Source organism: Delphinus delphis, chromosome 9 (assembly GCF_949987515.2).
Source record: "Delphinus delphis chromosome 9, mDelDel1.2, whole genome shotgun sequence".
In the NCBI taxonomy this organism is placed as follows: domain Eukaryota; kingdom Metazoa; phylum Chordata; class Mammalia; order Artiodactyla; family Delphinidae; genus Delphinus; species Delphinus delphis.
Window position 1 is genome coordinate 92,385,569 of NC_082691.1, and position 12,310 is coordinate 92,397,878.

Sequence of the window (12,310 nt, forward strand, 5' to 3'; positions counted from 1 at the left end):
CCGACCAGGGATCGAACCCATGCCCCCTGCAGTGGAATCGCCAAGTCCTAACCACTGGACGGCCAGGGAAGTCCCGAAATAAATTTTTTGGATTGCACAGGTTTTGTTGCTGTTGTTGTTCATATTTTGGACCTGAGAACATTTTTCAGGTCTCAAACATTTGGGGGGCCCTTGAAAATCCCGTGGACCACACACACTGCTGTTATCTCCACTGCCCTTTGGATAAATCAGCCCTAATCTGTGAAGCTCACTGAGGGGTGTACTGTGAGGAGAATGTCGAAAACAGAGATCAAAAGATCGGAGAGGGACTTCCCTGGTGGTGCAGTGGTTAAGAATCCGCCTGCCAATGCAGGGGACACGGGTTCAATCTCTGGTCTGGGAAGATCCCACATGCCACGGAGCAACTAAGCCCGTGTGCCACAACTATTGAGCTGGTGCTCTAGAGCCCACAAGCCACAACTACTGAGCCCGTATGTCACAACTACTGAAGCCCGTGTGCCTAGAGCCCATGCTCCACAACAAGACACCGCAATGAGAAGCCTGCACACTGTAACAAAGTGTAGCCCCTGCTTGCCACAAATAGAGAAAGCCCGCACACAGCAGCAAAGACCCAATGCAGCCAAAAATAAATTAATTAATTAATCTTTTTTTAAAAAGATAGGAGAAAAAAAATCAAAGAAAGTGTTCATCCTATTAAGTAATGTCATCTCTGTGGGCACCCAAGGGGAAATGGTATCAAGAGCATTTATCTGGTTTTGGTATCAAGAGCAGTTGTGCTTTTAACAGATACACACTACTGTATATAAAACAGATAAACAACAAGGACCTACTATATCACAAGGAACTATATTCAATATCTTGTAATAACCTGTAATGGAAAAGAATCTGAAAAAAAATATATATATATATATATGCGTGTAACTGAATCACTTTGCTGTACACCTGAAACACTGAACATCAACTATACTTCAGTAATGAATTAATGAATAGCAGTTGTACTTCCCCTGTTGTTTCCGTCTTGTGAGGTCATGAATCACGTATGTGATCATGTGACCCTCCTGGCACTGGCTACCAGAAAGCTTAGAAAACATGCATGCCATGTTTGTGCTCTCAACTCACTCATGGATCCATCTTATATTTACTATCCTAACTTTCTCTTTGCCTCACTTCTTCTTGTTTCTTTTATTTTACCTAGCTTAATTAATGTATGTAAGCTTCCTTAAATCCTTTTTGGACCAAGGCAGGATATAAATAAATGAATACATAAACAGCATTATTTTTCCTTAAAACTGCCTTTCTCCCATACTTTCTACTTACGATGACCCTTCTATTATAATGATATTTACCAGGGGCTGAGTACTTGCCGTCAGCCGGCACTGGGCAATGCGCTTCACGTAGATTACTTCATTAAGTCATGACTACAACTCCTGAGATAGGAGCGCCTCCTATTATTCTTCAGATGAGGAACCTGAGGCTTGGATGTATAAAGTAACCTGCCCAGGGCCCCTCAGCCAATAAAACGCAAGGCTGTGATTCTAGCCCAGACTGGCCTCACGGCCACCCCAGCCGGAAACCTTGCCTCCATCCTGGACGCTTTCTTCCTGGATTCCTTTCTGTTGATTCGGCCTGCTAAATACCTCTTGATTCTGTCCCCCCCTCCTCTATCCTCAGTCCAGCTGCTTAGTTCAGGGCTCTTTTGATGTCTGTCTGGGATTTCTGCAGCAGCCTCTTCGATAATCTCTCTGAATACAGACCTGCCCTCTCTCCTCCATTTTTCTGAAATACAAAGGTGGTCACATCTACAATTTCCTTATAGGGTGCCCCAATCATAAGATGAGAGTCCAGTTTCCTTAGGCTGGCATGCAGGTCCATTTACAACCTCTTAGTCTAACCAGACACACCACGACCCAGCCCATGCCCCGGGGACAGTAATTCCTCCCCAGGCAAGGGGCACACGGTCATGCCTCAGAGACCAGGCACACACTGGTCCCTTCTCCCGTGCCTGGCGAACTACACATCTCTCAAGTTTCAGGTCGAGATGCCACTTCCATTGTGAAATGTTCTCAGGATCCACTAGTCCTCAACCCTCCTCGCCACACTTATTTCACTGTGTTGTCATTACTTATTTGTCCATCTTCCTCACTGGACCCTGAGCTCCTTGAGGACAGGGGCTTTGCGGCCTTACCCATGTCAAAACCCCTCCCTCATACCAAGGGCCTGGATACACCAGCTACTTGGTAATCACTGAATATTCAACCAAGTGGTAGGCCTAAACTGGACTTTTGTACACTGCCTGAAGATCAGCCTTCTTAAAGCTCTTCTGCCCCCAATCCCCAAATCCAAGAGTATAGGGCCACCATTAATTGGTACGTTTGGGCGGATTAGAAAAAAGTGCCCCTCCAGGCTGATGTATAACAATGAGACATCCTTATTCTGGGCTTACACATGGCTTATACGTCCTTCTGTTAGGGAACTGTAGACCGAAACCATCCCTGAAACTAACCCTGAAGAATTCAGGAGGGGCCAAAAGGAGGGAGGAGAAAATCTGTCCTGCCACCCTCCCAGAAGCCCTCACGCTGGAATCCGTCTTGCCTGAGAGATGCACGCCACCAGGAAGGACCCTGAGTCAGACCAACTATGGGCAAAGCAAGATGATTGGCCAGAAACAACCCGGAAACTAACCCCCTTAACATCAAAGCTGAGACTGTGAGTCACGTGGCAGAGCAGTCCTCCTGGGTTCCCTTGCCCTCCTGCTTTCCCCCCAGGCACCCTTCCTAATAAAGTCTCTTGCTTTGTCAACACGTGTGTCTCCTCGGACAATTCATTTCTGAGTGTTAGACAAGAGCCCACTCTCGGGCCCTGGAAGGGGTCCCCCTTCCTGCAACACTTCCACTGAGCTTTGAATGAGTTTCAAAGCTCATCCCTCACTCTCTTAGCCAGACCCAAGCTTATTTAGGAACATAATACACGTATCCACACGTGGTAGCCGGCCAGCATGCACACATGCTGCTATTCCTTGTACTCAAAAGGCCCATCACCTCCCACCTGCATATGCAAACTTCAATACCCAGCCCAAAGGTCACTTCCTCTGTGAATCTCTCCTCCACTGCTCTCGGGTAGACTTCCCCCTCCCTCTTTTATATCCCCATCACCGGGGAAGATACCCATACTGAGTCCTACCATACTGCCTCCCAGTTCTTTCTTCACTGCCTGGTCTCACTGCTGTACTGAGTAGGAATCAAGAGGAGGCGTCACATCTTAATCATCTCTGAGTCTCGAATGCCTGGGACGGTGCCTTTACAATACATGGTTGGCATTCAGCAAGTGTCTTAGACTGGAGGCAGAGCTTCAATCAAGTTACTACTCAATTCAAAATCTTCACAAAGCCTCCCTCTGGCCTCCTGACTGTTTCAAACCCTCCACGCCCAGCCCGGCACATCGGATGCTCAGCCTCTTGGTCACAGTGCATTTCTGAGCACCTCTTACCTCCGGGCCTTTGCTCACCTGTCCCTCCTGCATACGATGCCTTTTTCTCCTCTTTGCCTGTCAAAGCCCTATCCATCTTTCAAGGCCCAACCCAAATGCCATGTTCCTCATGAAGCAGCCATCAGGAGGTGAGGCCTCTTACTGCTGAGAAGCAAAGTGCTTTGTCCTTCACTCCTGAAACACTGCTCTGTGCTTTAATGATGTGTGTTTGTAATAAAGCACTTGGAGGGCAGGTATTTCCAGACTTGAGCAGAGGGTAGTGCACGCAGTAGGTGCTCGGTAAATACTGGATAGGATGACTATGCCTGAAGGTGGAGAGGCAGTAAACTCATCTTCAAGGAACCAGCACGACACAGATCTCCTGCCCTGTCCTCTTTTTTCTCAGCAGGGACAAAATGTGAGCTAAGGAAGAACCAACTGAGTCACCGTCCATTCCTCCCCCAGCCAACGTAGCTCGGCTTCCCTCCTGGAGAGGTGAGAGCCAGGTGTGACAGCCCGAGTTCCCTTTGCTCCACCCCCTCTCTTTCCCCCAAACACAGAGCAGAAATTCACCTCTGCCAGCGTTGTTTTCAAGTTCCTGCCAGACGGGCCACACACAGGACGCATGGCAGGCGGCCCTCAGCTCGCCTCTGCGGGGACCGTGATCACAGAAGCCTCCCTCCTCAGCATGAAGCACCTCAACTCTGCGCCCTGGGCCGCCCTGGTCCTCAGCCTGGCCTTTGCCTCTTTCCACCCGGCTTGCTTGGCAGGTAGAACTGTGAGCTTTATTCTCGCCACGCTGGGAAGAGGAAGGGAGGGGAGGGGGGAAAGAAGGAGGTGGGAGAAGGATTCCTTGGCTAGGGTTGGTCCCGCACAAAGGAAAGAGGAAACAGGACTTTCTCATCTGAAGGATTAGGCAAGAGAGGGTAGGGTGGGATGGGAGTTACCTCAAGACCAGCGTCAGCCAGTATGGGAGCAGCCAGCTCTGCTGGCCTTTGCCACAAAGAGTCTCTCCCATCAGGGGACCAAACTGGCCTAAAATGATATCTTTGGGTTGCTGTTTCTCAACGGCTCCTTGTCAGCATAATTGTGTTGCAAACCCATATTTTGTGGCTGTCATCCTGCTTTTGCGTGCCCTCCTCTCACCTAAGGACCTCTGTCCCTCCCTTGACCCTGTGCGCCCTTTGCAACTTTCACAAAACCTCAACACACAAAGCTGTCGTACGCTGTTTAACCTTCTCCCACCTTGCCCGGCTCAGGAGATGTTGGGTCACGTCCCGATTTTCTTGTGGAGGCTGAAGGGGGATGTTAGGTGGCCTCCCCTGGCTTGCTCTCCCAGGCTGGGCTCTGCACGTCAGGGACCTCGGTCACATTCTCATGCTCCTGGTTTCTGCCTCTGGCTTTGATCTTGCTCCTCAGAACAGTCTGCCCTCCTCTCTGACAGACAGATTCTCCCTCTCTTGAAACCAATCCTCGCCGTCCCCCCTCCAGGCTGTATCTCTCTCTCCCATCCTCATGGTCTCCCCTATGGAGGTTCAGAGTGTGGGCTCTCAAATCACTGAGCCTCAACTCAACTCTGGCTTCCACAACTTACTAGCTGTGTGACCTTGAGCAAATTACTTACCCTCTCTGTGCTCCAGTTTCCTCATTTCTAACATGGAGATAATCATAGTGCTTATATATAGGTTTGTTGTAAAGATGAAATAGGTTACTGAATGTAAACAACTTCTAATAAAATAGCACATGGTAAACCCTCAATGAATGTTAACACATTCCTTTTATTTTCCAAATCACCCCTCCCCAGATAAGAGTGGTTTCTGTTTACCTGGCCATGCTTAAGAGAGGGCCTCAAACACTTGACAAATTTAACTGCACTGAATGGTTGGGTCTTGCCAGCAGCCTTTACTTTGGAAGTGACTCCAAGTGGGACCAGTCCCTGGCTGGCTTTGCTTATGAGGGAGGTGGGTGATATTTAAATTCTTAAGAATTTGTAACAGGGTATTTAGTTTGGACCATATAAAATTTCTGATACTGAATAATTTTTGACCTACAGAAATGCCAATTTCATATGGTTGAACCTAATATTAGTATTCCATTAACTAGGTTTTTTTCCATTCACTAGCTCTAGACTGGGACCACTTCCATTCTAGGGTAGAGGGGAGATGAAAGTCAGGGTCAAGGAAGTTATTTGGGTAACAAGGGAAATTAAAACATTGAGGAATCAATTTTTCCAAAGCAAATAAAGACCAAGCTCTAAGGCATTTAGCTGTAAATTATTTACAGTAACCATCAGATTGCATCAAGGTAATTACTATACTTAAGCAGGACATTGCAGTGGCCGGGGGTGTGTGGCATAAAATTAGTCTGAGCAGCAATTTCATGGCTTTGGCTAAATCAGAAGTTTCCTCCTGACTCGTCCTGCTATGTGACAACAAGCAATTTTGAAGGACATGTTAACCTAGAGTCAGTGGGGCCTGGAGAGTTCCAAACTTTTTTTTTTTCATTCCCAAAGAAGTAGATTGAACAACAACATAATTTCCAGAAAGATTCTTTTAAATGGTCTCTTGGTTTTGCTCTACCTAGATCAGCATTGTCTAACAGAACTTTTTTTTTTCTTTTTGCGGTACGCGGGCCTCTCACTGTTGTGGCCTCTCCCGTTGCGGAGCACAGGCTCCGGACGCGCAGGCTCAGCGGCCATGGCTCACGGGCCCAGCCGCTCCGCGGCATGTGGGATCTTCCCGGACCGGGGCACGAATCCGTGTCCCCTGCATTGGCAGGCGGACTCACAACCACTGCGCCAACAGGGAAGCCCATAACAGAACTCCTTTGATGATGGAAATGTTCCGTTATCTATGCTGTGCTTCCAATATGATGGCCACTAGTCACATGTGGTGATTGAGCACTTGGCGTGTGGCTGATATGACCAAGTAGCTGCATTTTTCATTTAATTTTAGTAAACTTAAACAGCCACAATGGTTAGTGGTCACCGTGTTGAACAGAGACCGAGACCATCTACCTTCTGTTTTTTGCTTTTGTTTTTAATTTTTGGCCACACCCCATGGCATGTGGGATCTTAGTTCCCTGACCAGGGATCAAACCCACACCCCCTGCATTGGAAGGCAGAGTCTTAACCACTGGACCACCAGGGAAGTCCAATCATCTACCTTCTTATCCTCAGGGATGAGAGGGAACGTGGGCCATGGTTTTCTCCCTTGGGGATCCTTATGTTCCTCTCCATAACCCCTCCCCACCCCCAAACTCTGATATATCTGCTAAAGTGCTTTTTATCACTGTGCTCCTTGCTTATTAATCAAGGGACAATTCTAAGTGCTGCATGTTCTAGAAACCTCTCAACTTGCTTGTAGCGTGTTTAATTAATTTTTTATTAAACCCTCTCTCTGAGTAATAACATCATACTCATCATAAATAAAGAATCAAGGTCAGAATTCAATGTTTACTAGTTCAAGTTTTTGAAGGAAATTGAAGCTAGTTACGAAAAGACATTCCAGATTTTTAAGTGATTGTGTTTATACTAGAAAAAAAGTTTATAGATGTACCTATCTGCATGGAAAGCAGCTAAAAGAAAGTGTTTAGAGGCCCCTGGTGACGGAAGGGACATGAGATATGAAGATACAGCATCTCTGAATGGGACTCGGGAGTGATAGGAAAAGGGGAGTGTGTGAGTTTGCTAGCCAACAAAATACCACAGCCTGGGTGGCTGAAACAACAGAAGCTTCTTTTCTCACCGTTCTGGCGGCTCCGGGTATCACCGGGTTTGTTTTCTCCTGAGGCCCCTCTCCTTGGCTTATAGATGGTCCCCTCTGTGCTGGGTCCTCATGTGGTCTTTGCTCTATGAGTTCACATACCTGGTGTCTCTTCCCCTTCTTACAAGGACACCAGTAATATTGGATTCATTTAACCATTTAACCTTAATTGCCTTTTTAAAGCCCTATTTCCATAAAATGGGTTAGGACTCCAACCTACGAACCTGGGGGACACAGTGCAGGCTATGACAGAGGGTTAGCTTTGTTGCATGAAATTTCAATGTACCTCTACTGGAACTTCTATAACACTTTCATAATACTCACTACTGATTCGAAAAAAGATTGCAAACTCTATGCCTGAGAATGGCTTCTCCTAGTGCCTGAGACTATCTTCTGTCTTTTCTTCCAGAAGCCAGCGGCAGCAGCAACTCAACCTTGACTGTCCACCATCCAGGCCTTGAGACCCTGGAGCAGTGCCCCAGTAAGCCTCTCCTGGCAACCTCCCTAACCCCAGGGCTCACCCTGGAGCGGGGAGGGACACTTAAGCCTCCTTGCTTTCTGCCCGTTGGCATCGGGTGGCTGGGCGCCTTCCTGGCCCTCCTGTGCACCGGTGTGGTTTGCTCACAGCCCCAGAACTGTCTGCAGAGCACGTCTAAAAAGCTCTCTTGGGCTTGGTCCCCATCTAAGCTCACACTCTTTGGTGCAGGTGGCTTTAATGGCCCATCCCCAGGACAGCAGTCGAAACCCCGCTGACTGCAAATGTTTATAGAAATTTGGAAGTGGAAAGACCCTAGACATCAGCCAGTCCAACTTATGCCCAAGGCAGGAGCTTCATTTTGGTACCCTTTGCATATTCGTGTTCATCCTCTATTTGAAGACTTCCAGTGGCAAGGAGCCTACTGCTTCATAAAGCAACCACTGCTATGCGCGTCTAACTAACAGGAAGTTTGCCTTATTCGAAGTTTGCCTCCTTGATTCTGCCTTCATTGGATGACCAGATGTGTTTACTTCTGGGCACTTACAAAGGAGGGTAATAGGCAATAACAGGTAGAGGTTATGAACATGACTTTGGACTCCTACAGGCTTGGGTTTGAATTCTAGTTCTGCCATCTCGTGACCTTGCGCAGGTGACAGCCTCAGTTTCTTCATGTCAAACAGCAGGAATAACTGTGCCTATCACTCTGTGAGGAATAAATAAGGTACTGTGTGTAGAGCACTTAGCCTAGTACACGGCGTGCTTTAGTAAATGGTGGCTCTTCTATTATTACTGGTCTCAATGTTATGAATATTAGAGAAGAGCTCGGGGGAGGGGAGGCTGGTGTGACGCTGTCATTCCCGCTCTCTCTTCCCACCAGATGTCGACTTCTGCCCACAAGCAGCCCGGTGTTGCCACACCGGAGTGGATGAATACGGCTGGATCGCGGCTGCCGTTGGTTGGAGTCTCTTGTTTCTCACCCTCATCCTGCTCTGTGTGGACAAACTGATGAAGCTGACTCCAGATGAGCCCAAGGACTTGCAAGCATGAGACTTAGAATCTCTGTCCCAAGAATGTCAATCACCACCAAGTTGTAGGTAATAGCAGGCAGGGATAGCGCTAATGTGATTTCCATTACTTTAAAGTCTTTTAATCCTTTTTTGTTTGTTTTTGCTTTTGTTTCTGTTTTTGTTTTGGCCGTGCAGTGCGGCTTGTGGGATCTTAGTTCCCCAACGAAGGACCAAACTCAGGCCCTTGGCAGTGAAATTCGGAGTCCTAACCACTGGACCTCCAAGGAATTCCCAAAGTCTTTTCACCCTTAAACTTCAGTTAATTTTAAAAGGGAAAGAAGGAGGAAATGGGGGTCCAAGGAAGACAAGATCAGTGCTGCTGCCGTCACACCTAATTTCAAAAAGCACTTGGGCCCTTTATAATCTGATATCTCCCTGATCACCTCCTTTCTCAAGATGGCCCCCATGAAAATTGCTTGTGGTTTAACCATCGCCTTCTTCTGGCTTCCAAGGGTGTGGTACACGAGAAACATAAGCTTCAGTCTTTTAGTCAACACATTCAAAACAGAACTCAGAACCTTCTCACCAAAAACAAGGTGTTGTCCTTTGTCCCATACTTCAGTCAAGGGCGTCACTGTCGTTTCAAAATGTGAAATTCACCTTGGACACCCCAGCTTCCTCACGCCCACGTCCGATGCTTCTCCAGCTCTTGTTCTTTCTGTGATGCATCTCCCATGGCTGTCCTAGCCATTCTCCCTGCCGGCACCCTAGTCCTGGTCTTCACTACACCGTCTGACCATCATGTCAGGAATATTTCATTTCATTCTCACTGCTTCAGGATCTGCACCCCCAGCTTGTCACTCCCCTCATCCCAATGTCTTCCACTTCTCTGCTGTCATTCCCTCTTCTAGGGTGGCTACTTCCACCTCCACCTCCAGAAGGAAGGCCGTTCCTCCAAGGCCAGCTCTAATGCTTGCTCTGCCGGCAGCCTTCTCTGCTCGTCTTTGGGAGACCAGAAGCTGGTGGTCTTAGGGCATTTCCGTGCTGCCCTGAGCACAGCCATTGTGAATGGGCCTCTTCACACTCTGGGGCATAATGTTTTCCAGTGAACGGGTGAATGAGCCAATGAATAAGTTCTTGCCCTAGATGAATTTAAGATCATCGCTCTGCATTCAGAACCACTGTTTTTCTATAGACGGTTGACACAACTGACCTCTACTTAGTTCCTGCTGGCTCAGGGAATCCCTCAGGACCAGGGTGTCCCCCATCACTGTGCACTCTTCCAGTGGGAGTCAGGAGGAAAGGAGGGTGGGTTCATGAGAAGGAAGAAAGGACAGTGACTCTTTCTTTATGAAAACATGTCTGCCCTTTGAGAGCAAATATGTGTTTCGAATGGATAAACTCTAAATAATCATAATACAGAAAAAAAAGAAAAGTCAGAGGCCTCTGAAATAGGAAGAAACATTTTCTAGAGGTGGCAAATGACCCAAAGCCGACCGATTGCTCTTTCAGAAAGTCTGAATAAATTTCCCTGCCAATGAGAACTAAAGGATCGCCTGGCACATTTTGCTATCTTCTGAAGAGCCAGATGGTTTCAGAATCTCAGTTGTTTAATCAGTGAAACGGGATGGATTTATTGTTCCTAAGGGTTAATCATGTAGACACAAGTGTCTATGTAAGCCCCGAGCGATGTCATGGACATACACGTGGATGTGTGTTCCACTTTTTTAGAAATTGAAAGAAAGAGTTTCCACAATACATGAATGGTTTAATTCCTTCGAGATGAAAAGATTCAGTGTGGAGCTCACTTGGATTTAATATCTGTGAACATTTTTGAAATAAATCAGTGGGCAATAGTGATAAGAGCACGGGCTCACAAAAGCAAAAAAGAAAGAAAGAAAGGAAATTAAGATTTATTTCTAACGAATGTGAATAATAGAATTGACTCATGTTGCCTTGGTGAGCTTCAATTTTCTAAGTGGAAAATGTAAGAACTGGACCGAATACACGGTTGCAAACTAGGTTCCAAAAGCTCAGGGAGCTATTCAAGGTGCTTCATGAAAGTGGGTGTGCATGAGGCCCTTCCTTGCAACCAGAGCAGCAGGGCTCTAATCTGTTTTACACGTTTGTGGACCTCTGTGGCAAGACTGCATTTGCTGCCTTAAGGAACGCACAGTCAGAGCACCAGGTGGCACCTGGGACAACGTGTAGATTCTCTGACTACACTGAAATGAATTGTGTGTAGTTGCTGCCACTGTCACAATAAAATTTAGGCATTTTGTGAATTGCTCTTCTTTCACAATAGGAAGGATAGATCAAATCCAAACAATCACTTTTTTCTTTGAGACTGGAAAGAAAGATGGTTATATAATTTGACGGTTATGTTACCCAGATTCTGTCTCTCAGATCCACCCTCAACATGGAATCTCTTTATTCTAGCAAAGCAAAGATGTGTCAGTAAATTAAAAAGGAAAACCTGAGGGGGAAAACTGAGGATCAACATCCAGCTAAGAGCTTCCTGGGATAAGGCAGCAGGACCTGCCTAACGGTAGATGTACTTTTCATTTAAAAACTTTGCCCTCAGTAACCAAGGCTGTCCTCGGCACCATTACAGACTGTGTGACACAGGGCACATCCAGTTTGGGGCATTTCTAAATATCTCAAAATGCCCTACACAGAAATAGAATATTTAAACATTAAGGTGTGACACAATTATCTAGCTTTTAAAATCATCATCTTTAAATCTATTCATTTTTAGATGCATGACACCCAAGGACAAATAAACCAAGTATATAATTTTCTTTTATGTATAGAAACGTTATTCCATGTAAAATTAATTAAAAACAAGTCTTAGGGTAACTTGGGCCTCTTTTCCACAAAAATACATGTAGGCATATTTTTAAACTTAGAGAAAGAACAATCTAGAGTTTTTTTTTTTTTTTTGCGGTACGCGGGCCTCTCACTGTTGCGGCCTCTCCCGTTGCGGAGCACAGGCTCCGGACGCGCAGGCTCAGCGGCCATGGCTCACGGGCCCAGCCGCTCCGTGGCATGTGGGATCTTCCCGGACCGGGGCATGAACTCGTGTCCCCTGCATCGGCAGGTGGACTCCCAACCACTGCACCACCAGGGAAGCCCTAGAAATTTTTTTGATGAAGAACATTTCTTTCTGTTGGAGGCCTGGCTTCTGTTTTGAAGTCACATACACATACAGTGACATTCCATGGGTCTTCATCACTGTGTGGGAGGAGTGCCTTGTAGACAACCTCTACCTGATGTCTACAACCAGCCTTGCCTGGCTCAGCCCATCTTCCACACTTCCTTCCAGAGTGATCTTTCTAATCCATAAATAAGGGATCGAGTCACTCTTCCCTGCCTAAAATCCTCCAGTGACTCCTCACATTTGACAGAGGAAACTCCATACTCTTACCTGACCCATAAGCCCCTCACTAGCTTTATCTGTTCTATATTCTTCTCACACACCCAGTTCTGAATTATTTCAGCTCTCTCACTATCCTCCAAACCTTCGTTCTTGCTGTTTACACAGCCTGGAACATACGCTTCCCAAGAGGCAGATCTGCCATGAACCAAGAGAAGCT

The 12,310-nt window shown here is 46.7% G+C and overlaps 1 protein-coding gene across 1 annotated transcript; it reads left to right on the plus strand.

The window, feature by feature from the left end:
* The first annotated feature begins 4,090 nt into the window (after window positions 1-4,090).
* Window positions 4,091-8,754, plus strand: TMEM213 (transmembrane protein 213). The gene is made up of 3 exons (XM_060020020.1): window positions 4,091-4,235; window positions 7,639-7,710; window positions 8,585-8,754. The coding sequence occupies exons 1-3, from the start codon at window positions 4,091-4,093 to the stop codon at window positions 8,752-8,754; spliced, it is 387 nt and encodes a 128-aa protein (XP_059876003.1).
* The last annotated feature ends 3,556 nt before the right edge of the window (window positions 8,755-12,310 follow it).

What these genes read in the sequence shown, in the direction of transcription:
- TMEM213 (XM_060020020.1), top strand. Translation starts at nt 4,091, where the DNA reads ATGGCAGGCGGCCCTCAGCTCGCCTCTGCGGGGACCGTGATCACAGAA. An exon ending in CCACCCGGCTTGCTTGGCAG is followed by an intron (nt 4,236 to 7,638) that starts GTAGAACTGTGA and finishes CTTTTCTTCCAG; the next exon opens with AAGCCAGCGGCAGCAGCAAC. An exon ending in GACCCTGGAGCAGTGCCCCA is followed by an intron (nt 7,711 to 8,584) that starts GTAAGCCTCTCC and finishes TCTTCCCACCAG; the next exon opens with ATGTCGACTTCTGCCCACAA.